Here is a 22,077-nt window from a genome sequence, read left to right on the forward strand (position 1 = left end):
TGTTATTTTGTCTATATTCTCCTTATAATGTATTCACATAACCACACCCACTCACTCATTGACCATATTACCTTCTTATCCCCATGGCCACTCCATCAGGCACACCCCCTTCCAAAACTTTCAACAGCTTTACAGCTCCTTTTGTCTAATTTTCAATGTTAAGGAACCTTGGCTTTTTGACTTGCCAGGTATTTTCAGTATTTTCTGTTTTTTTTATGTCCTTATCAAACTTTTGCTTTGATATCAAACATTGCTGATACATGGATGATTATGGACAAAACAGAATTCCAGCTATAGCTTCCAAAGTATTTCCACAATTTCAGAACCCAACATAAGAATGCATTTTTCATTCACCACATCAGCCATTACTGACATTTGTGTTAAAAAAAAACACACTGGAATGTTTATAAAGTGAAATAATATTTACATCATCAAAATAAACTTTTAACTCGAGTGTGTCATATGACTTTTACAATACTTGGTTCTGCCTGCAGCTGGCAGAGATTTTATGAAGACCTATGAGTGCAAGCAAGATCTTGGGCAGATATTACATCTTAAAAGATTGAAGAAGGAATGGGGGAAAAAAGAGTTTAACTTCACCTTCAATTATGAAACTATAAAAGAAACAAAAGGTCTTTTCACCATGACTAAATTTAACAACTTGTACCTCTGCCACAAGTTTGGTCATAACCATTAATTCCACAGTAGATCTAAACAGGCAAATTTTGAGTTTTAATCTTTTATTAATTTAAAAAAAAATTAGACATACAGCACAGTAACATACCCTTTCGGCTCATGAGTCCATTCTGCCGAATTAACCTATAACCCCCCCACCCCGGTACATTTTGAATGGAGGGAGGAAACCGGAGCCCCTGGGGAAAGCCCACGCAGGCATGGGGAGAACGTACCAATTCCTTACAGGTAGCATGGGATTCGAACCCCAGTCCCAATTGCTGGTGCTGTAACAGTGTTGCGCTAACCACAATATCATCTGTGCCACCACAGCAGTAATCAGCAATACTTTTGAATAACAAATAATTTCTATAAAATTCCGATTTGCAGGTACAAACTCATGCCTAACCATGCAATCAGTAATTTGTTCTGCATTTGCATGCAGTATTTAGTGCATGTGCATTCAGAACCCAAAACTAAGCCAAGTGCAACTACAATTAAGATAAGGACTGGTTTCAGTAACAACAACCAAATGTAGGATTATTTTTAAGTTCTGCCTGACAAATTGAGAATCTCACCCTGGCCTGTGGTGGTGCAAGATTCAGAAGCACCGTGTAAATTATGGTAACTGTGACCATAAAGAACAAACAGTTAAAATAAGGCCTTGAGTTTAATAATACCAACTGCAATGAATAGTCAAATTTAGATCTATCATTATTTATAAGAGCATAGGTAGAGAACAAAATAAAAAGTTTTTCAAATTGGTTTTGGATGTTAGCATTTTTATTTCTTGGAAGGAACTGACATTTCATAATCTGAAATTATCATACATCAAATACTCTCAAACCGATTTTGCATTTCTAAGATTAAAAAAAACTTTAAAGATTTTTAAGTACACAAATTTAGTGCTTACTTATCTGTACTTTTGTGTTTTAATAACTTTGATGTTGAATGTGCTCTCAAAATTTTGTTACGGCTCTCATCTAAACCTTCGCAGCTGCTGCTCTGTGACCTTTCAACTGTTGAACTCCGCTTTACACTGAAAAAAAATTGAAGCAAGCCTGTTACCACAATAATATGAAGGAAGGTTACACATTCCTGCAATTAAATAAAGCAGCAGAGGGGAAGCAGTAGGAGCAAGGTCTTCAAAGCTAGACAAATGAAAAGTTAGATTAATCAAGCACCTTAAGTTAATTGCCAAAAAAGATGCAAGCCACTACAGTAATGCTACAATAAGTATTAACCAAGGCAGGAAGTAGTTAATCTTGGGCTTATGAATTGAATGAAAACTAATTTGAAATCTAAAGTTATATCAATTCAAATAAAAATTGACTATATGATCAAATGAAAACAAAATACTTGCTCATGGTTGGATAGACTTAGAATAGTTAAGGATCTATTAATTCAGTGTATGCAAACTCCTTAAAGACAACACTTTTGACACTGTAGTAAAAGCCAATTCTATTCAAATGTTAATATAACATTTATTTACCACATAAACAGGGAATCTGGAAAGTAAAAATATAATTAAATAAAGTCTGAAGGTAAATTCTATTTATTTTAGTTAATACCTGTAAACCTGATGAATTATCAAAAGACAGTTTATGTTTAACTTGTAGGAGAAGCACGTTATGGTTATCCTTTTTCACAAAGAATTTTTTAACATAAACTTGCATTTTTGGCTAGCCATAAATAAGTAGTTTACACAGAGGTTTGACTATTATTGTGAACTTAATCACCATCTTAATGAAATGCAATATTAAAGCTATCAGTTTGCATCAGTACAACATAACAGTTAAATTCTGATTTTCTACATCCTCTTCATAACTTGTAGATAAGTGACTTGATAGAATGGAAGTATGCAACAATACCCATTGTCATTGATTTCACTAAACAAGCTGATGAATGTCTATAATGAATCTTGCAAAATATCGGCTTAGAAATGAAGTTGATTTCCTTTTTTTTCTATATAGTGCAATAATTCCATTCTTCCCAAAAAGAAAAAAATGTCAATGAGTCTTGAGATTATGAAGATTTCTTATCAAAAAATATTTTATAAATCTATGATAAAATCCTTGAATCTGTTTTTTTTTAAATTTTGTCCGTTACAGATTTTACTTCAAGGATCTTGAATGCAATAAAAGTTGGCTTTAGGTTAATAGTGAATAAAAGCTCAATCTGTTAAATACATTTGGGTCAGTTGCACTTCTGCTGTGATTTTACCCTGCACTTCTCTGTTGCAATAGCATTATTTTGAAAATAATCAAATAGTCCAGTACAGGAAAATAACCTTTCCTTGTCCCATGTGGTTTTGTAAAGTCAAATACTCTGAAAAAAAATAGTCATGCAAATCAAATAAATCAAAATATTAAAGAAACATGATATACATAAACTGGCTTGTGTTTCATCACTTGTAAGCAAAGAGTGGCAAAATATCAGTTTGAAAACTTTAGTAACATGCAGCCCACTTTTAAGAGAAAGCCCAGAATAAGTGAATTCAGGTTTTCATGCATGTTCCATGTCAACAGGCTGAGAAGTATGTTAATGTTCAACAAGAACTTAAAAACTGCCAATATATTTTGGATCAACTCATAACAATTACTTACCAGTAGATGGTTGCAATGCATTTAAACTTCATTTTTAATACAGTGGTTTACTATTTTGTATATAACTTATGAAACATTTATAATCTCTTTAGTATATGTGCTGCTGAAGCGAGCACACATTTATAATCTCTTCCCAAATTCCCTTAGTTATATATAAGGCAATTCACCAACGTACCATTACTGTTACCTTTTTGGTGGCTTAAGGCATCCCAGCAGCTTTTTCTTTTTAGTTTAGGGGTTATATATTTAGGATAAATTAGTTACAGTTTTTTTTTTCTTTTTTTTTTGCAGGAACAAGAGATATAATATTGAATTCTGTTTGTTTATCATTAGTCGCAATGTTCATTTTTATTCTAGAATACATTGTAATTACTTTGTACCCGTACAGTATATTTATCTTGTTCTTACTCATTTTGTTGTGTGTGTGATGGGTGTGTGTGTGTGTGTGTGTGTGTGTGTGTGTGTGTGTGTGTGTGTGTGTGTGATGTATGTGTGTGTGTGTGTGTGTATAAAATTTGATAAAAAAATCAATTAAAAACTTAATATGTACTGTATTGTGTACCTTCATAAAAATATTAATGGAAGAGCAGGATAAGCTGGAAATCAGGCATCTAACACCCTACTCAGCTGCTGAGCTCAGCATCAAACATGGGCACAGAGCAATGACATGCAGGAGAGAAGGGCTGGATGCAGCTATTTGACAAACAATTGACAATTAGGATTGGCAGACATAGAGCAAAAGGTGAGGCACACATGTTCAAATTTTATGTCAGTGTTTTCATTTCTGTCATTTTAATGCACTTTTATCCAAGCCTATTTTTAACATTTAAATCTATTAAAAATCTTTTGTTAAAGGTGATCAGGATATTGAGGGCAGTGTTCAGACTGCTGCATCTGAGAAAGGTTGAATCTCTTGGTTCAGCACACATTAACTCATTGCATCAATAAAAGTCTGAAACTTCTGCTGTATTGTCTTTGTTCAAATGTACAACACAAAAATCTCTATTATTCTAATGTAATAGCCACAGGCAACTGGAATAGAAGTGCATGAAGCATTTGGAAACCATTGCCAAGTCTTCCTCATTTAAGAGTGCTATTTTGCACAACATTTACTTTTCTCCTATTGGCAAAATGGACCTAAATGTCAAATAATTAAACATCCATCTATTGTAACCTTTTTACATTCTGATTTTAATTCTTTGAAAAAGAATCCTTAATCTAAAACTCCAGAGAGCATGAAAATAAATATTGTTAGGAGTTGATCCAGACCAAAAGATTAGTCAGCTTTTCGTAGTTTGGTGCAGTAAAAATAGAAGAACGTAGGGTTGTAACGATAATTGGGAACAATTATTAAGATAACGATTCAATATTTCAAGACTGATAACTCTAATTAACTTTATCAATATAATAGCAGCTTCTCCACACAAATAAAAGAGCAATTCCAATATATCCTTCTTTCCCAAGACTTATACTTGTGGTCAAACAGGTAAATGGGACAGCCCAAGCAGACATCAATGACTCCTGTAGAAATTTACAAGAAATTAACACACTTTCCCCTAACTTAAATCTCACCATATATATGGTGCAGTATTGTGAACTGAATGGTTTTTTGAAAAACATTGATTATGAATTTAAATATATTTTTAAATGACATAGAAACAGACAATTCAGCTAACCACATCTACACCAAACAATCCTTAATCTATATTAATCCTACTTTCCAACATGCCCAAGTGATTTAAGTACTGGTCTAAAGATTTATTTAAATGCTGTAACTCTGCTTCTGCCATTCTCTAAAGCAGTGCATTCCAAGTATTCACCATTCTCTGGGTACATAAAGTCTCCCACAGATCCCCTCTAAACATTAGAGCATAGAACAGGCCCTTCAGCCCTCGATGTTGTGCCAACCCATATATTCCTTCCTAAAAAAATGTATGAAATCCTCCCCACCCCATAACTCTCTATTTCTCTTTCATGTGTCTATCAAAGAGTCTCTTAAATTCTCCCAATGTTTCAGCTTCCACCACCATCCCCGGCAAGGCATTCCAGGCACCCACAACTCTCTGTGTAAAAAACCAGACCCCTGATGTCTCCCCTAAACTTCCCTCCCTTAACTTTGTACATGTCCTCTGGTGTTTGCTGATCCTGCCCTTGGAAACCGGTGCCAGCTGTCCACCCTATCTATATCTCTCTTAATCTTGTAGACCTCTATCAAGTCTTCTCTAAATTTATGTTCTCTAGTTTCACCCACCTCTGAATTGGAAAAAGCTTGCAACAGTCCTCCTTTTACATACATGAATTACATCCCCTCTTCACCTCCTCTGCCCCTGGGAAAGCACATCTAGACACTCCTCTCATAAGAGAAACACTCCAAGTAAGACAATATCCTGGCAAATCTCCTCTACAACACTTTCCATCTTTCCTCTCCATTGTACTCCATTTGAGGTCTGACCAATGTTTTTAAACATATCTGCCTATGCTGTGACCTTCAAGAATTTTCATACTTGTGCACCATGGTCCCTATGTTTCTTAATACTCAAGGACCCTGCTGTTCATGATATATATCCTAACTTCATTGTTGGTCTCTATGTCACCCCTTCAAAAAAATGAATCTGACAGAATCTGCTGGCCATCTGATAAAGCCCTTGCAGAGGCCAAATGGCAAAGCTTATAGTACTTAGGTTTGTAGCTCCAAGTACTTCACCCTGGACCATGACTCCACCAACGAACACCAGAGAACTGTTTCTCACACAGTTACAGATCTCATCACATCAGATCTCTCCTCCACAGCCTCCTATTCACTAGTGCCCCAACCCCACACTTGCCACTTCTACCTCTTTCTCCAGATCAACAACAGGTCTGGCCTGTCCTTTGGATTTGTCTTTTCTTGTCTCAGTGAACTAATCTCCACATACTTTGTATTAGTACTGCCACCTCGTCACTTTCTTACTACCTACATCTAAGAAACCTTGCAGGATTTTGACGACTTCTGACTCCCTGGCTCCAACCACAACATCTTTACAATGAACAGTCTTTATACACTTTTGATCTTAAATTCTTTCATTCTACAACAAAGACCCAAACAATTCCCTTCCACCAACACTAAGAACTTCTTCTTACCCTCTTTGACACATCCCACAAATCTAAAGTGTAGCCGTGGGCACATGCTCAGGTCTTCATGATGCCCATGTGGAACAGTCCTTGTTCCAAACCTCCTTTGCTACCATTCTCCAAGTCTTTCTCATTGACACTACTAAGTTCCACCCTGCTCCAAAATCATTTTGACCTTTTCTAACATTTCTTTCCCCTTCCTAGATCTGTTTCCATCTCAGAAAACAAATTATCCAAGACATTTACAATGAACCCACTGTCTTCCACAGAAACCGAGTCTACATCACTTTCCACTGTCTTTTATAAGGATGCTTGCCAGCTCTCTTTCCCAGTTAAACATAGAAACTTAGAAGATAGGAGCAGGAGTAGGTCATTCGACCCTTCGAGCCTGCTCCATCATTCAACGAGATCATGGCTGATCTTAAAGTTCAGTACTCCGTCCCCGCCTTCTCTCCGTAACCTTTAATACCCTTATACTGAAGAAATATATCTAATTCCCTCTTAAATATATTTAATGAACCTGCCTCTACTGCGCTCTGTGGCCATGAATTCCACAGATTCACCACCCTCTGGGTAAAGAAATTCCTCCTCATCTCGGTCCTAAGTGGTTTGCCTATTATCCTCAAACCATGGCCCCGGGTTCTGGATTTTCCCATCATTGGATACATCCCATCTGCATCCATTCTGTCCAGTCCTGCCAGAATTTTATATGTCTCTATGAGATCCCCTCTCAATCTTCTAAACTCCAGCGAGTACAATCCCAATTTGCGCAATCTTTCCTCATAAGTCATTCCTGCCATTCCAGGTATCAGCCTGGTGAATCGCCTCTGCACTCCCTCCATTGCAAGAACATCCTTCCTTAGATAAGGTGACCTAAACTGCACACAATACTCCAGGTGTGGTCTCACCAAGGCCCTGTACAGCTGCAGTAAGGTATCCTTGTTCCTATACTCAAACCCTCTTGATATGAAGACCAACATACCATTTGCCTTTTTAACCGCCTGCTGTACCTGCATGCTCGCCTTCAGAGACTGGTGTACAAGTATCCCTAGGTCTCTCTGCACTTCCCCATCTCTTGATCTATTGCCATTCAAATAGTAATCTGCCCTCTGGTTTGTATTACCAAAGTGGATGACCTCACATTTATCCACATTGTAATGCATTTGCCATGTATCTACCCAGTCCCTCAATTTATGCAAATCACACTGGAGCTTCCTGACCCCCTCTTCCATGCACACAACCCCTCCTAGCTTAGTGTCATCTGCAAATTTGGAGATATTACATCCAATCCCCTCATCCAGATCATTAATGTAAATTGTGAACAGCTGGGTCCCAGTACAGATCCCTGTGGTACCCCACTGGTCACCGCCTGCCACTCAGAAAACGAGCCATTTATCCCAACTCTCTGTCTTCTACCTGCCAGCCAGTTCTCAATCCACATCAATACTTTTCCCCCAATCCCATGAGCCTTGATTTTGTAAGCCAGTCGTTTATGCGGGACCTTATCGAAGGCCTTTTGAAAGTCCAGGTACACCACATCCACTGGCTCTCCCCCATCTATTTTACCTGTCACCATCTCAAAGAATTCCAATAGATTTGTAAAGCACAATTTACCTTTTGTAAATCCATGTTGACTCTGTCCGATCTCTTCTCTGCTAGTCATATGCTCCGCTATTACATCCTTAATAATGGATTCCATCATTTTGCCCACTACTGATGTAAGGCTCACCGGCCTATAATTCCCCGCTTTTTCTCTACCCCCATTTTTAAATAGTGGGGTAACATTAGCTACCCTCCAATCCATGGGTACTGATCCTGAGTCTATCGAGTTCTGGAAAATAATTCTTAAAGCATCTGCTATCTGAATGGCCACTTCCTTAAGTACCCTAGGATGTAGATTATCAGGCCCTTGGGATTTATCTGCCTTCAATCCCATCAATTTCCCCAAGACCATGTCCTTAGAGATACTGATTTCTTTCAGTTCCTCCCTTGCATTAGTCTTTATGTTTCCCAACATCCTTGGGAGGTTATTTGTATCCTCTCTTGTAAAAACAGAACTAAAGTAAGAATTTAATTGGTCTGCCATTTCCTTATTCCCCATTACATATTCCCCTGATTCCGACTGCAAAGGGACTACTCTGGATTTCACCAATCTTTTCCTCTTGACATATTTATAAAAGCTTTTGCAGTCGGTTTTTATATTTGACGCAAGCTTACTTTCATAATTTATTTTTGCTCTCTTGATTAATCCCTTTGTCCTCCTTTGGTGCATCTTGAACTGCTTCCAGTCTTCGATTGTGGTACGTTTTTTGCCCAATTGATATGCTCTCTCTTTTGACCTAATGCTGTCTCTAATTTCCCTTGTTATCCACGGTTGAGTCACCTTTTTTGGTTTATTTTTATGCCAAACCGGTATAAACAATTTTTGCAATTTCTCCATTAGATCTGTGAATGCTTTCCATTGTCTATCTACAGTCAACTCCCCCATAAACACCACACAATCAATCTTACTCAACTCCCGTCTCATACCATCATAATTCCCTTTATTTAAATCCAGGACCTTAATCTCGGTTTTAATTTCATCACTCTCCATGTCGAGTGAGAATTCGATCATATTGTGATCGCTCTTACCCAAAGGGCCTCATACAACAAGATTGTTGATTAGCCCCTTATCATTGCATAATACCCAATCTAAAATGGCCTGCTCCCGAGTTGGTTCCTCGACATATTGGTCTAGATAATTCAAGGAATTTCTCCTCCTCAGTATTTTTACTAATTTGGCTAGTCCAATCTATATGTAAATTAAAGTCTCCCATGATGACAGCTGTTCCCTTATTGCACGCTTTTCTAATTTCTCTTTTAATGCCTTCCCTCACCTCTACACTACTATTTCTCCATCTCTGCCTCTTCTGCTCTCAAGATTAAGCCTTCCATTCCATGACATCTGAGATACCCTACTTTTTCAGCAATTATAGCTTCTCTTCTATAGTGGTTGATGGAGCCTTCACTCACAGTTCTTTTGTTTCCCAGAATTCCAATTTCACTTTCTTCCTTCAAATAGGAGACATAAAAGCACCCCTTGTCCTCACCTTTCATCCTACTTGCCTCTGCAACCAGCATGCCATCCTTCACACTTGGCAGCTGCACAAAAGCTATATCTTCCCCTCCTCAACTTTATCCACCTTCAGCAGGGATTATCCCTTCATGACTTCCTTATATGCTCACCCTATTCCATCCACTCCTTCTCAATCCCTTCCATTTACCACCGAGACTGCAGTAGATGCAACACTTGTTCTTACACTTCCTCCATCACCAACATATAGGGACCTAAAGAGACCTCCTAGGCGAGGCAAGGATTCACGTGCACTTCCTCCAAATTCATCTACTGCATTCGTGCTCCTGGCTTGACCTCCTCTACATCCAGGTTTCGCTTGGCTTGTTAACCTTGGCTTTCACCCAACAGAAACATAATGGCCCTGAACTCTCTATTTATCATTTGAATGCTTCCCACTGCGCACATGTACAGAACACTTAATTGCAAGTAGATGTTCAAAGTCTACATTTGCCAGATCCTTATTCAAATAATATTGTTCTTAAATTTGCAAAGACCTTTCTTTCTTGTCTATTCCAATCTTTTCCCATTTCCACTTTGAACTATACAGTGTTTTCAAAATGCTCCTCCACCACACTTCGTCCACCTGATAGGCTACATTTCAATTACACTTCGTCCACCTAACTGGCTACATTTCCTGCAATGCTCCTTCCTAATTTGTATATAAAAATACCTTGTCAAAAAGATCTGTTGAATACACTCAAAAATTCCATCCCTGTGCTTTTCCTGCTAAGGTGATCCCTGTTATATTCGGGAAATTGAAATTGCTAAAACTATAACCCTGTGGATTTCTAACACACCCCCAGCAAAGTGATGACAATTTTTGTACCTCATTACATCTGACCTTGGTTGAGAATCCCTTTAGGATAGCCTCCTTCAATAATGAAATACAGTAATACATTCCTTGGCTAACACAGCAATGCCACTTCCTCTTTCACCTGAAGATTCTCTACCCTAAGTACAAAGATGCCAGTTCTGCCTGTCCTTCAACTATGTCTCAGTCACGATAACAATATCAAGTCCGATTTGTTAATTATAGTTTTGAGGTCATCTACTAGTTAGTTCTTTGCATTAAATTAGATGCAATTTTGCTTTGTTTTCCCTTTACCACCAGCTCTAACCACTGGACTTTTTATTTTCTCTTCAAGGTGACTTTACCTCCCCATCTGAACATCTACTCTGAGTACCATTTCCCAGTCATACAGCCAGTGTTGGCAAACTTCTCTGCAAAAGCATCGATCTAATTTGTGAACATACTTGAAAAATATAAATTAATTTATAATTATTTTCTTCTGCTTCCCTCTAACTTGCAGATGGACAACCAATTCCTTGAACATTGTTAAAGCTGCTATATAGCCAGCAATTGGAAAAAAAACAAATGTGGCAAATAATTCTTTCCATTCTCTATGTCCTATCAAGTGCTCTCCCATAATAAATGATAACGCTAAATTTAGATACTCAGCATCAAGTGAAGTAAAAGCATTACCCCAACTCTATTAAAGGAATGACATTAAAGTTTCAATCACTCATTAAAACCCTAAGATCAAAATAAATCTTGACTTTCAGAGGAATTGCAAAGGCTTCAGTTCTCCAAACACATTAAGCATGCAATCACCTGCATAAACAGGCAACTTAATAGACACCCAAGTCTATAAGAAAGTTAGAAATGCCATGAAAAAAAAATGGGCAATCTTTACATTCTTATAAAGATAGAAATATTTTGATACAATAAATTAAATGGTCTGAGATTGCAAAAAAAAGAATTATTCTTAAAATCCAGACATGATTTCTCACCATAACTATAATTGACAGTAGAAAAGCAATTGCAGTAAAGGAAAGGACAACCAGGGTTTAAAGTCCATTACAACTTTAGCACCAGGCTTAGGTTTCTCCTCAAAAACAAAACATGCCCTTCAACTTGATTACTTTTTATTTATTGATGGAGTTGCCAATTTTCATATCGTTACAACCCTATTGCATTTTGTGTTACTCTATCCTTGAAACCTTTTGCCTGAAGCAGGGTTCTTGTTCTCTTGAGTGTGACTTTGCGATTGGGGAGATTGAGAGGATTGACAAGTTTGTGCTTGATTTTGACGATTAGACCGAGTCTCGCCATTTGTCTCTTTTTCCTCGTGTTTTTCATTTTTCTCCGGATTGCTGGAAAGATGCATCAAATGACAAAAGTGCGAAGAAAAATCATATTGATTAGTTAGCAAAATCTTGTAAACATACCTTAGCAGTTAAAGGACAGTGATAGACTAATTTAATATTTAATTTTATGTTTAAAAAGTCCCATCTAATGATGCTTTACCAGAATACAATTAGAAATACATACTTTCCACAAGCACAAAATCTGAATCCTTACACACTCAAATTTGTTTTGTGCAGTAAATATTTAAAATTGTGCATTGTAATGTTTTGAATGATCATGTAAACACATATTCACAGATTTTGAGCTTATTACTGCAGTACACTGCTATGTTAAAATGTTTGCGATTCCCAAAATTAAATTTCTTTTTGAGTTTCGAACTAATGCTTCACGAATGTTAAATCTTCAACTTCATGCTGAGAAACTGTTGCTAATCAGTGGCAAAGGAAAGCATTTGGGGAGTTCCAACAAAAACCAAATTTAAAAATCTACAAATCTTCAGATGGTTTGACTATTACTTCAAACTAAAATATTGGCTCACGGTTTGAGCTCAGTGAAGAGGGAAACTAAATTATACTCAAGGGAGGTACTGTATATTCTCAGCAGAGATGTAAATCTGTGTCAAAATAAGAAATTCACAGCAAAAATTATGAAGTTTTAAAAACCTAACCTAAAAAAAATGTCAGAAATCAAGCAAGTCAAATGCTCAGAACAAGCAAATGGAAATCTGCATCTACAGAAGCACCACATCCAACCATTGGTTGCATTTTTACAACAGAAAGTATGCAGTTTTAATTTAGTATAGTATATCTGCAGGTATTAACTGTTAACCATACATCTGCATTGTTGGAGGCCTGGAACATTATTAAATTTGATGAAATGAAAAATGCATTAATGAAATAATCAAACTGAAAGTCAGGTTTTGGCAAAATCATGTTCTACAAGGGAAATAGCAAATGCAGTCCAGACCACTACATGTATGAATAACTAACCATTAGGTACATTATTTTATTTTTAGGCAAGTAGATTTACTCAGCATAATTATGTATAGTCACATAGCAATTTACAAGTATAAATACTTAATGTACCCTGAACGCTATCATTTAAAAGGTAATTAATTTGTTTTCAGTACCCAAATAGTTAAACAAATTCCTCTGAAAAAAATACGATGGAAATACAACTTCTCGACTGCACACACCCATACTCCCCCACCCCAACCACCACGCTTTTAAATTTAATTACTACAAAGTAGTGCCTGACGGTTCTATAACTATGCAAGCCAATATTCTAAAATTAATAAAACGTGAAATACAACTTACTTCTTTTGCTCTTTCAGGCCATAGCTGTGAATTTAAAATATATACATTTTATGGATTATCTATTTTTAAGTAATTGAAAATACATATCAATTGCAAGCTCAGGAAAATATTGATTCCATTAGAAATTATAAATGATCAGAACTCAAGGGGGTACCAAAATATTAGGAAGCTTTGCATTTGTATAAAACCCAACTGTGCAATCATGATATGGCAAAATCTACCTCTAAATCAAACATTTTAAAATTTTTCTTTAATGATATATTTTTCATAATTCAACTCACTTGTTCAGATATATTCAATAAAAGATAATAAAAGGAAAGTGAGCTGCAACAAGACAACAAAGTTTGCAACGTCAAGAGCCTGAATTACTTATGAGTTTATGTCCTCCGATCCATACAACAGGTTTAAAAGGCATACAGGATGTTTTCCATTATAAGTTGAGACAGAAAATAAAGATAGGGAGGTTATGTTAGAATCAGATGGAATTGCTCAAGGCCACATATTATGTAGTTCAGATCATCACATTAAAGGAAAGAAGTCACTGCAACAAGAATGTCTAGAAGATAAAGGAGGATGTGGCCATGGCCAAAAATTCTAATTGCAAGCAGAGATTGGATGAGCTAGATTGCATTCTTTCACACCAGAGCTGGTGGCTGAATTGTGGTGTATCCCATGATGTGTCTAAATCGAGTAAATGTTCAGGACTTAGCTGAGGGGGTCAAAAATCAGGGGCATAGATTTAAAGTAATATAAAACTGACAGTACAGCACAGGGTCAGGCCCAACCACTAGAATTGTCGCATCCCTGGAGACTGCCACCTCGGGGACCCCCTACCTGGGTCTCCACTTTGACCCTGGCAGTTTACAGGTTGGAACTCCTGATGCAAATCTCTACCTTGGTCTCGGTGTACAAAAAGATCAAGCCTCCAACATGAACTTTCACCCTGAACCCGCCAGCCCACAAGACCAGGCTTCATATATGGGTCTCCGTTTTGGCCGCAGTGACCAACAGGATCGAGCCACCACTGTGAACTCCCACCCTAGTTCCGGCAGCGCACAGCCTCTATCTCTCACCCTCTAACTTTCCCAACCCTACCCATCTTCCCTTGGACACTTCATCTCCACTGCATTGAACCTCCCCTAACCCCTGCCTAGTCTTCACCATCCCCTCCAACCATCCCCTCTTGGAGATTGAACATTGTCCTCAGTAGAGGCCTCACCTTTGTCCCTCTTCACCCACACTTTAATGAGTTCCGCTTATGCCGTGATGTTGAACTCTTCTTCCGTCGGCTGTCTCCATGCCTACTTCCACAACCGCAATTCTCCACCCCCCACTACAAAACCCTTCTCCCACTTTAAAATGTCTTTCTCCTCCGGTCTTCTATCTACTCTGGACCTTTACATTTTCATTTGTCGCATGATATCAACTTCACTACTCCCCTCACTCATTCCAATTTCACCCCCTTGAAATGCCTGGCCCTCCACTCTCTCTTCACCAATCCAAACCTCACCATCAAACCTGCAGACAAGGTGGCGGTGTTGTGGTCTGGCGCACTGACCTCTATCAGGCTGAAGCCAGACAACAACTCTAGGGTGCCTCCTCTTACTTACCCCTTCAACAGGACTCTCAAGACTCATCAAACCACTGTATTACGCAGCATCTCTGAACTCATCACTTCCAGTCATCTACGTGGCACGTCCTCTGACTTTATTGTTTCCCAACCCCATACTGCCTGTTCCTACTCCCTACCCAAGATCCACAAACCTAATTGTTCCGGCAGATCCATTGTCTCCTCATGCTCCTTCCCCCAACAAATTGGTCTCTGCTTACCTTGACTCTATTGTGTCCCCCCCCTCCAATTCCTCGCCACCTACATCTGGGACACTTTACACGCCCACCATCACTTCAACAACTTCCAGTTCCCTGAACTCAATCACCTCATATTTACCATGGATATTCAATCTCTACATTCTAGATACTAAAGGCCTCAAAGCCCTTAGTTTATTTCTGGACAATGGAACCAACCAGTCTCCCTACACCCCCACTTTCGTCCAGTTGGCACCCTCCACTCCCAATAATTTCTCCTTTGACTCATTTCACTTTTTCCAGTTCAAAGGGGAAAACATGGGTACAGACATAGGCCTCAGCCTATGTTGGCTATGTGGTGCAATCCATGCTATAAACTTACACAGGCAAGCCCCCTCAATTCTTCCACTGCTACTTCGCTGACTACTTTGGTGCTACCTCATGAACCCACAATGAGTTTGCTGACTTCATCCATTTTTGTTGCCAACTCCACTCCGACCTCAAATTCACTTGGCTTATCTCTAGCAACTCTTTCCCTTTCCTTGATTTCTCTGTCTCCATCTCAGGAGACAAACTCCCGACTGACATCTTCTGCAAACCCATTAACTCCCACAGCTACCTCGACTACACCCTTCCCAGCCTGTCCTCTGTAAGGATTCCATTCCATTCTCTCAATTCCTTAATCACCCTCTCATCTACACCCAAGATGTGAACTTCCATGCCAGATCATCAGAGATTAAAAGGAGCACAAAGCTGGGACTTGGGCCATGGTGATCTCAGGGCTGTTGCAGACAGAGGAGGTGCAAAGGACTCAGGAGGGCAATGAGTGGAGGGAACCAGCCAAGGTGAGTGAGCTGTTTTAAAAGGAGTGCAGAGGGCAACTGAGGGGTTAAAAAGAGTATTGATTTGTGGGAGTTAGTACTTGAGATAATTGGCAGGGATATAAAAAGGAGAATCTAAAGAGGAACAGCCAGTGAGAAGTGGCCAGTGTAGGAGTGGAGCTTTGGCTTTAGAGGCTTCTGCGTGCTGAGGATCAGCTTGCTTCCAGTGAGGTAATTTAATCCTTTAATTAAATTATGAGTAGGTAATGAAGTCAGTTAGGACAGTGATTGCAAGATGTGGGAAATCTGAGACAGCATAATTATCCCTGATGACTACACCTGCAAAAGGTGTATCCAGCTGCAGCTCCTGACAAACTGAGTTGGGGAACTGGAGCTGGATGAACTACAGATCATTCGAGAGGCAGGGGGATGATAGAGAGGAGTTTCAGGGAGACAGTTACCCCTAAAAGTCAGGAGGCAGGTAGCTGGGCGACGGTTGGGAGAGGGAAATGGAATAGACAGAGTGAGAAGAGCACCTGTGTGGTTGTTCCCATCAATAATAAGTATACTGTTTTGGATACTGTTGGTGGGGATGACCTACCAGGGACAAGTTGTAGTGGTCATGACTCTAGCACTGAGACTGGACCCTCACCTCAGAAAGGAAGGAGAGATAAATTGAGAGCAGTAATGATAGGAGATTCAATAGTTAAGGGGACAGATAGGAAGTTATGTGGAGTGGAGAATCCTGGATGGTCTATTGCCTCCCTGGTGCCAGGGTCCACAATATCTTGGATTGAGTTCTCAGCATTCTCAGGAGGGAGAGAGGGTGAGCAGCTAGATCCCATGGTCCATGTAGGGACCAATAATGTGGGTAGGAAGGATGAGGAGGTCCTGCAAAGAGTTCAGGGAGTTAGGAGTAAAGTTGAAGGACAGGACCTTCAGGGTTGCTATCTCAGGAGTAGTAGATGTGCCACATGCTACTGAGGCTAGAAATAGGAAGTTAATGCATAGCTAAAGAGATAGTGCAGGTAGGAGGACTTCATATTCCTGGACAATTGGGCTCTGTTGCAGGGAAGATGGGACATGTTCCGACAGGATGGATTGCACCTGAACTGGAGGGGAACTAACATCCTTGTGGGTAGGTTTGCTAGTGTTGATTCAGAGGGTTTAAACTAGATTGGCAGAGGGATGGGAACCAGAGTGTTAGAGCAGATAGTGAGGTGGAGGAGTATACAAGTCATGTGAAAACTGTATGTAATCAAAGGTTCGTAAGTGTTAGAAATGTTTTCAAATGTATTTATTTCAATGCAAGGAGTATCGTCGGAAAGGTAGACAAGCTTTAGGCATACAATGTGGGATTACGATATTCTTGCTATTAGTGAGAGTTGGTTGCATGATGGGCAGCTCAATGATCTGGGGTTCTGCTGATTCAGACATAATAGAGGGGGAGGGATGATGGGGAGGAGTGGCACAGCTAGGAAAAATATCACAGCTGTGTTTAGACAGGATAGCACAGAGGGCTCATCTACAGAGACAACATGGGGGTGGGGGGGGTGATGAGGAACAGGCAAGCTGTGATCACACTGTTGGGGTTGTATTATAGACCACCCAATAGAGAGAATTGGAGAAGCAAATCTGTGGAGAGATAGCAGACCAATGTTAAAAAAACAAAGTTGTGACTGCGACTCCCATACTGTAAAAGGGCTAGATGGCTTGTCAAATATGTTCAGGAAAGTTCTATAAATCAATATATAGAGGTACTAATGAGAGAGGATGCAGTACTTAATCTTCTATTAGGGAACTAGTCTGGTCAGATGACAAAAATATGTGCACGTGAACATTTTGGGTCCAGTGACCATAACGTCATTAGTTTCAAGTTAATTATGGAAAAGGATAAGTCTGGTCCTCAAGTTGAGATTCTAAATTGGCGAAAGGCCAATTTTTTGGAAATGAAAAAGGATCTCGGAAGAGTGGATTGTGATGATTTTTTTTATATGAAAAGGATGTGTTCAGTAAGTGGATGGTCTTCAAAGGCAAAATTTTGAGAGTGCAGAGATTCCATCTTCCTGTTAGGATTAAAGACAAAGTTAACTGGCATAGGGAATCCTGATTAAGAAGAGGGAGGTGTACAGTAGGTATAGGCAACAAGGAACAAATGAGGCACTTGAAGAGTACAGAAAATGTAAGAAAATATTTCAAGGAAATCGGGAAGGAAAGAAGACATGGAGTGGTACAGTGGTACAAATCTGAAGGGTTTCTACAAGTATGTTAAGAGTAAAAGCATAGTAAGACACAAATTTAGTCCCCTTGAAGATCTGAGTGGTTGTCTATGAGATGGTTTTTTGCATCAGTATTTACTCAGGAAACTGGCACAGTGTACATGAAAGGAAAGGAACAAGCAGTAGTGAAGACAGAATGGTACTGGACGATTGCTTCTTAGACTGGAGGCCTGTAATTAGCAGTGTGCCTCAGGGATTGGTGCTTGGACCATTGTTGGTTGTTGTTTATCTGGATGATGATGTGTGAAATTGGATCAGCAAGTTTGTTGATCACACGAAGACTGGAGGTGTTGTGGACAGTGAGGAAGGCTTTCAAAGTTTAGAGGGATCTGGACCAACTGGAAAAATGGAACAGAAAATGGCATATGGAATTTAATGTAGACTGCAATTTGAAAGGACAAACTAAGGTAGGACATACACAGTAAATGGTAGGGTACTGAGGAGTGCAGAGGAACAAAGGGATCTGGGAATACAGATACATAATTCCCTGAAAGTGGCGTCACAGGTAGACAGGGATGTAAAGAAAGCTTTTTGGCATCTTGCCCTTCATAAATCAAAGTATCAAATACAGAAGTTGGGATATTATGGTGAGATAGTATAAGATATTAGTGAGGCCAAATTTGGAGTATAGTGTGCAGTTGCGGTCGCTAAACTACAGACAGGATATCAGTAAGATTGAAAGAGTGTGCAGAAGAATTACTAGGATGTTGTCGGGTCTTCAGGAGTTGAGTTACAAGAAAGATTAAACAGGTTAGGACTTTATTCCTTGGAGTGTAGAAGAATGAGGAGAGATTTGATAAGAGGTTTACAAAATTATGAGGGGTACAATGTTACAAACCACACGTAATGAGCAGCAATAGTCAATGAACCAGACAGTGTTTAATTTTAAAACACTAATTTTATTTCTTACTCTTATAGTCTTTACTTTTAAATTGTTCTTAACACTAAATCTATCCCAAGTGTGCATGTGTGTGCGCATTATACCCAAACCATTACAGTTCAGGCCAAAATCTAGAAAACTACTTAAGTTCAGTCTTTCAAATTCAGTGTTGAAGCATAGGCCTTTGAAATTTGATGCCCAAAATTGATGTCAAACTGATGGGAAGACTGGAGTTGTGGCTGCTACATACTCTTGAATTTTCCTTGCATTGCCTTTGAAAAAATGTCCATCCACACAAGCTATAGTCATAAAATTCCTGGTTCTTTTATAGGTAAGACTCAAACCAGGCAGCCTCCATGAAGCTTCCAACACCCTGGCACCAGTCTCTCCAAGTGATCTTCACTGTTAGTCATAGTTATAGAGTCAAGATAATGTGAACTATTTTGTAATCTCATAAGAATGCACCCTTCTCACTGTAGTAAGTGTAGTGCACCACTGTGGGGTGTATGTATATGTGAGTGTGTGTAAACAATTTCCTGTGATGCTGGAAGGCATCAGTAAGTAAAGTACCTTGTTATTTGAATCTTGCATCTAAGTTATTTAAGAAGCCTCCCAAGTAAAACAGATGCAACATGGTGGCAGCGGTTGGTATAAGAGAATAAGAATAAAGCCATACAATTGATTGTAAGTCATTGAAATGTGAAGGGGAAGAAGAGAAAAAATATTACTGAAAAAATGGCTGGAGCAACAGCAGTTCACCCAGTGATGGGCTGGGAGGCTGAAGACATTGTTGAATTAACCATATAACCATATAATTGTTTAGAAAGTTTCAGCATAAGTGCAACGTCTCATTCAAAAGCTATTTTAAAAATGCAACAGCAGAGGAGAAGGTCAGTTATATATTTCTCTGGACAGGGGAGTAGTTAGAAGAAAAAAGAGCTGGGAAAAAAGGCAAGATCTCTTAAAGGGGCAGTCCAGTGTTTCAACATCTGAACAAGAAGATGCATCTCCAGTGGAAGAGGCTTCAGAAGAATACAACAGTGAAAAAGAAATGTCAAGTTCAGAAGAGGAACAATCTAGAAAAAGATTTTTAAGAAAGAAATAAATAAGATTGAGACAAAAATAGATGAACTTAATCTATTGGAAAATAATTTTAAATTGCTGACTGAAGAATTGAAGCACATTAAAACAGATTTGACAGTTAAATCGGATAATGCATTGAAGGTGATAAACAACTTCTCACAGAGTTGATGTTGTAAAATAAGATACAAGATCTTCAAGAAGTACAACATATGGAAGGGAGGTCCAATATATCTGAAGACCCAACAACTAGTTTGACTTCAATGTGGTAAACTGTTGGAAAATGTTGATATTCTGGAAAATTATAATAGAAGAAACAATATTAAAATAGTGGGATTGTCTGAAGGTTAAAAAAAACATGTTTTTTTTCAAGAATGGATACTGAAGATATTTGGAAAGGAACATTTTGAATACAAGATTTTATTGAGAAAGCTCAGTTTTTAGACCAAAACCAGGTTTAAGCCAGAGATGTTGATCAATCCTGGTTAGATTTTTGAACTACAAGGATAGAGAGAGGCTTCTAGGTTTGGCGATAAGACGAGATAGAGAATGTGGACCTTTGAACTATGAAAGGGATATGATTTTTTTAAAAATTCAGACTCTAGTCCAGTTCTATTAAAGAAAAGGAGAAAATTTAATCCAGTTAAAGTCTTGTATGATAAAGGTTATAGATTTGTCTTGCATTATCCAGCTAATTTGAAAAAAATTGTACCAGGTCAACAGAATGTTTTTTAAAAATTGTGAGAAGGTGTTTGCTCGGAGTTTGTCTAAAATTCAAGTAAAAGGTACAGATTGTTGCAATGGATTTAATGTATAGGGAGAGTGATTATTCCCCCCCCCCCACCTTATTATTCTTTCTTCTCTTTGATGGATGAAGAAATTTTATATTGGATGAAATTGTTGGTTAGATTTTTTTTTTCTCCCCCTGCAGGTGGGGGATGTGTTAGGTTGATTTCTGACAGCCGCATGTGTTTTCGTGGCTTGACCTTGACCCATAGAATGGAGGGAGGTCGTGCTGGTTCTTCTAGCACTTGGGATGGGATTTTTGGTTTTTTTAAATTTTTTTTAAGTAATTAAATACATTGTATTTAGTTTGAATAATCTTGATGTTTCTAGATTGCAGGTGATGACATTCAGGACCAAATTATTTTGTGGGAATCCTTCCAGGATAGGAAAGATGAAAAGGAATTTTCTAAATAAGGAAAATAAATAATCAGGGTTATGAGTTTTAACATTAATGGGATTAAAGGACATAAGAGAAAAAATTCTGTCATATGTCAAAAATTTGGAGTTGAATTTTTTTTACAAGAGACTCATTTAACTGAAAAAGAACACAAAATTAAAAAGATTGGGTAGATCAAGTAATTTTTTTCTTCTTCATTTAATTCTAAGGCTAGAGGAGTGGCAATTTTATTTAAGAAAAATCTGCCAGTTAAGGTTAAAAAGGTGATTATGAACCCGGCAGGTAGAGCTATAATGGTAAATAGTCAAATATTTTCAGAGGAATGGACTTTATTAATATGTATGATACAGATGATGAGAAATTTATGCAAGATATTTTCTTGAATTTGGTGGATGGTCATGAAAATATTTTGGTAGGAGGTGATTTCAATTTTTGTTTAGATCGTTTATTAGATAAATCATCAGGAACAATGATTAAGACTAAAACAGCTAAAAAATGTTATATTTAAAGAAGGATTTAAATTTAATTGTTATATGGAGAAGGATACATCTCAGATAGATTATTCTTTTTATTCTAATAGATTTGATACATTTTCTGGAATTGAATTTTTTTCTTTCAGCTAAAAACGAATTGAGAGTTTTGAACATTGAGTATCAAGCAAGAATAATATCTGATCATTCTCCATTATCGATTGAATTGGAATTTACTGAAAAGCAACAGTCAGTATAAGGGTAAAGATTAAAATCTATTATTGAAAATGGAAAAATTTTGTGCCTTTTATAAGACAGCATCTAGAATTCTTTGGTGATACAAATTTCCATTCAATGGAAGTTTATTATTTGGGATGCTTTTAAAGCTTATATATGAGGACAAATCAAATGTAATACTTCAAAAATTAAAGGACTCTATGAAAGATGTAGATAAATTAGAAAAAGAAATAACCATTGGGGGGAAAAAAAATCAAAAATAATCATCAGAGGATAATTATAGATGTTTAACAAATAAGAAAGTGACTTATACAACAGAGAAAATGATATTATGATCTAAACAGAAATACTA

At 38.0% G+C, this 22,077-nt stretch overlaps 1 protein-coding gene across 8 annotated transcripts in view; it reads right to left on the reverse strand.

The window, feature by feature from the left end:
* The window catches only part of LOC138760509 (echinoderm microtubule-associated protein-like 4), a 348,904-nt gene that overhangs the window by 107,864 nt on the left and 218,963 nt on the right, over positions 1-22,077 (reverse strand). For 6 of the 8 annotated variants that reach the window (XM_069931142.1, XM_069931139.1, XM_069931140.1 and 3 more), the window contains 3 exons: positions 12,970-12,993; positions 11,506-11,658; positions 1,586-1,711 (listed from right to left, as the gene is read on the reverse strand). In XM_069931142.1, the coding sequence (XP_069787243.1) occupies positions 1,586-1,711; positions 11,506-11,658; positions 12,970-12,993 (303 nt within the window). The remainder of the gene's footprint in view (positions 1-1,585; positions 1,712-11,505; positions 11,659-12,969; positions 12,994-22,077) is intronic. The other 2 variants (XM_069931143.1, XM_069931144.1) reach the window with 2 other exon arrangements.

Source organism: Narcine bancroftii, chromosome 4 (genome assembly GCF_036971445.1).
Source record: "Narcine bancroftii isolate sNarBan1 chromosome 4, sNarBan1.hap1, whole genome shotgun sequence".
In the NCBI taxonomy this organism is placed as follows: Eukaryota; Metazoa; Chordata; class Chondrichthyes; order Torpediniformes; family Narcinidae; genus Narcine; species Narcine bancroftii.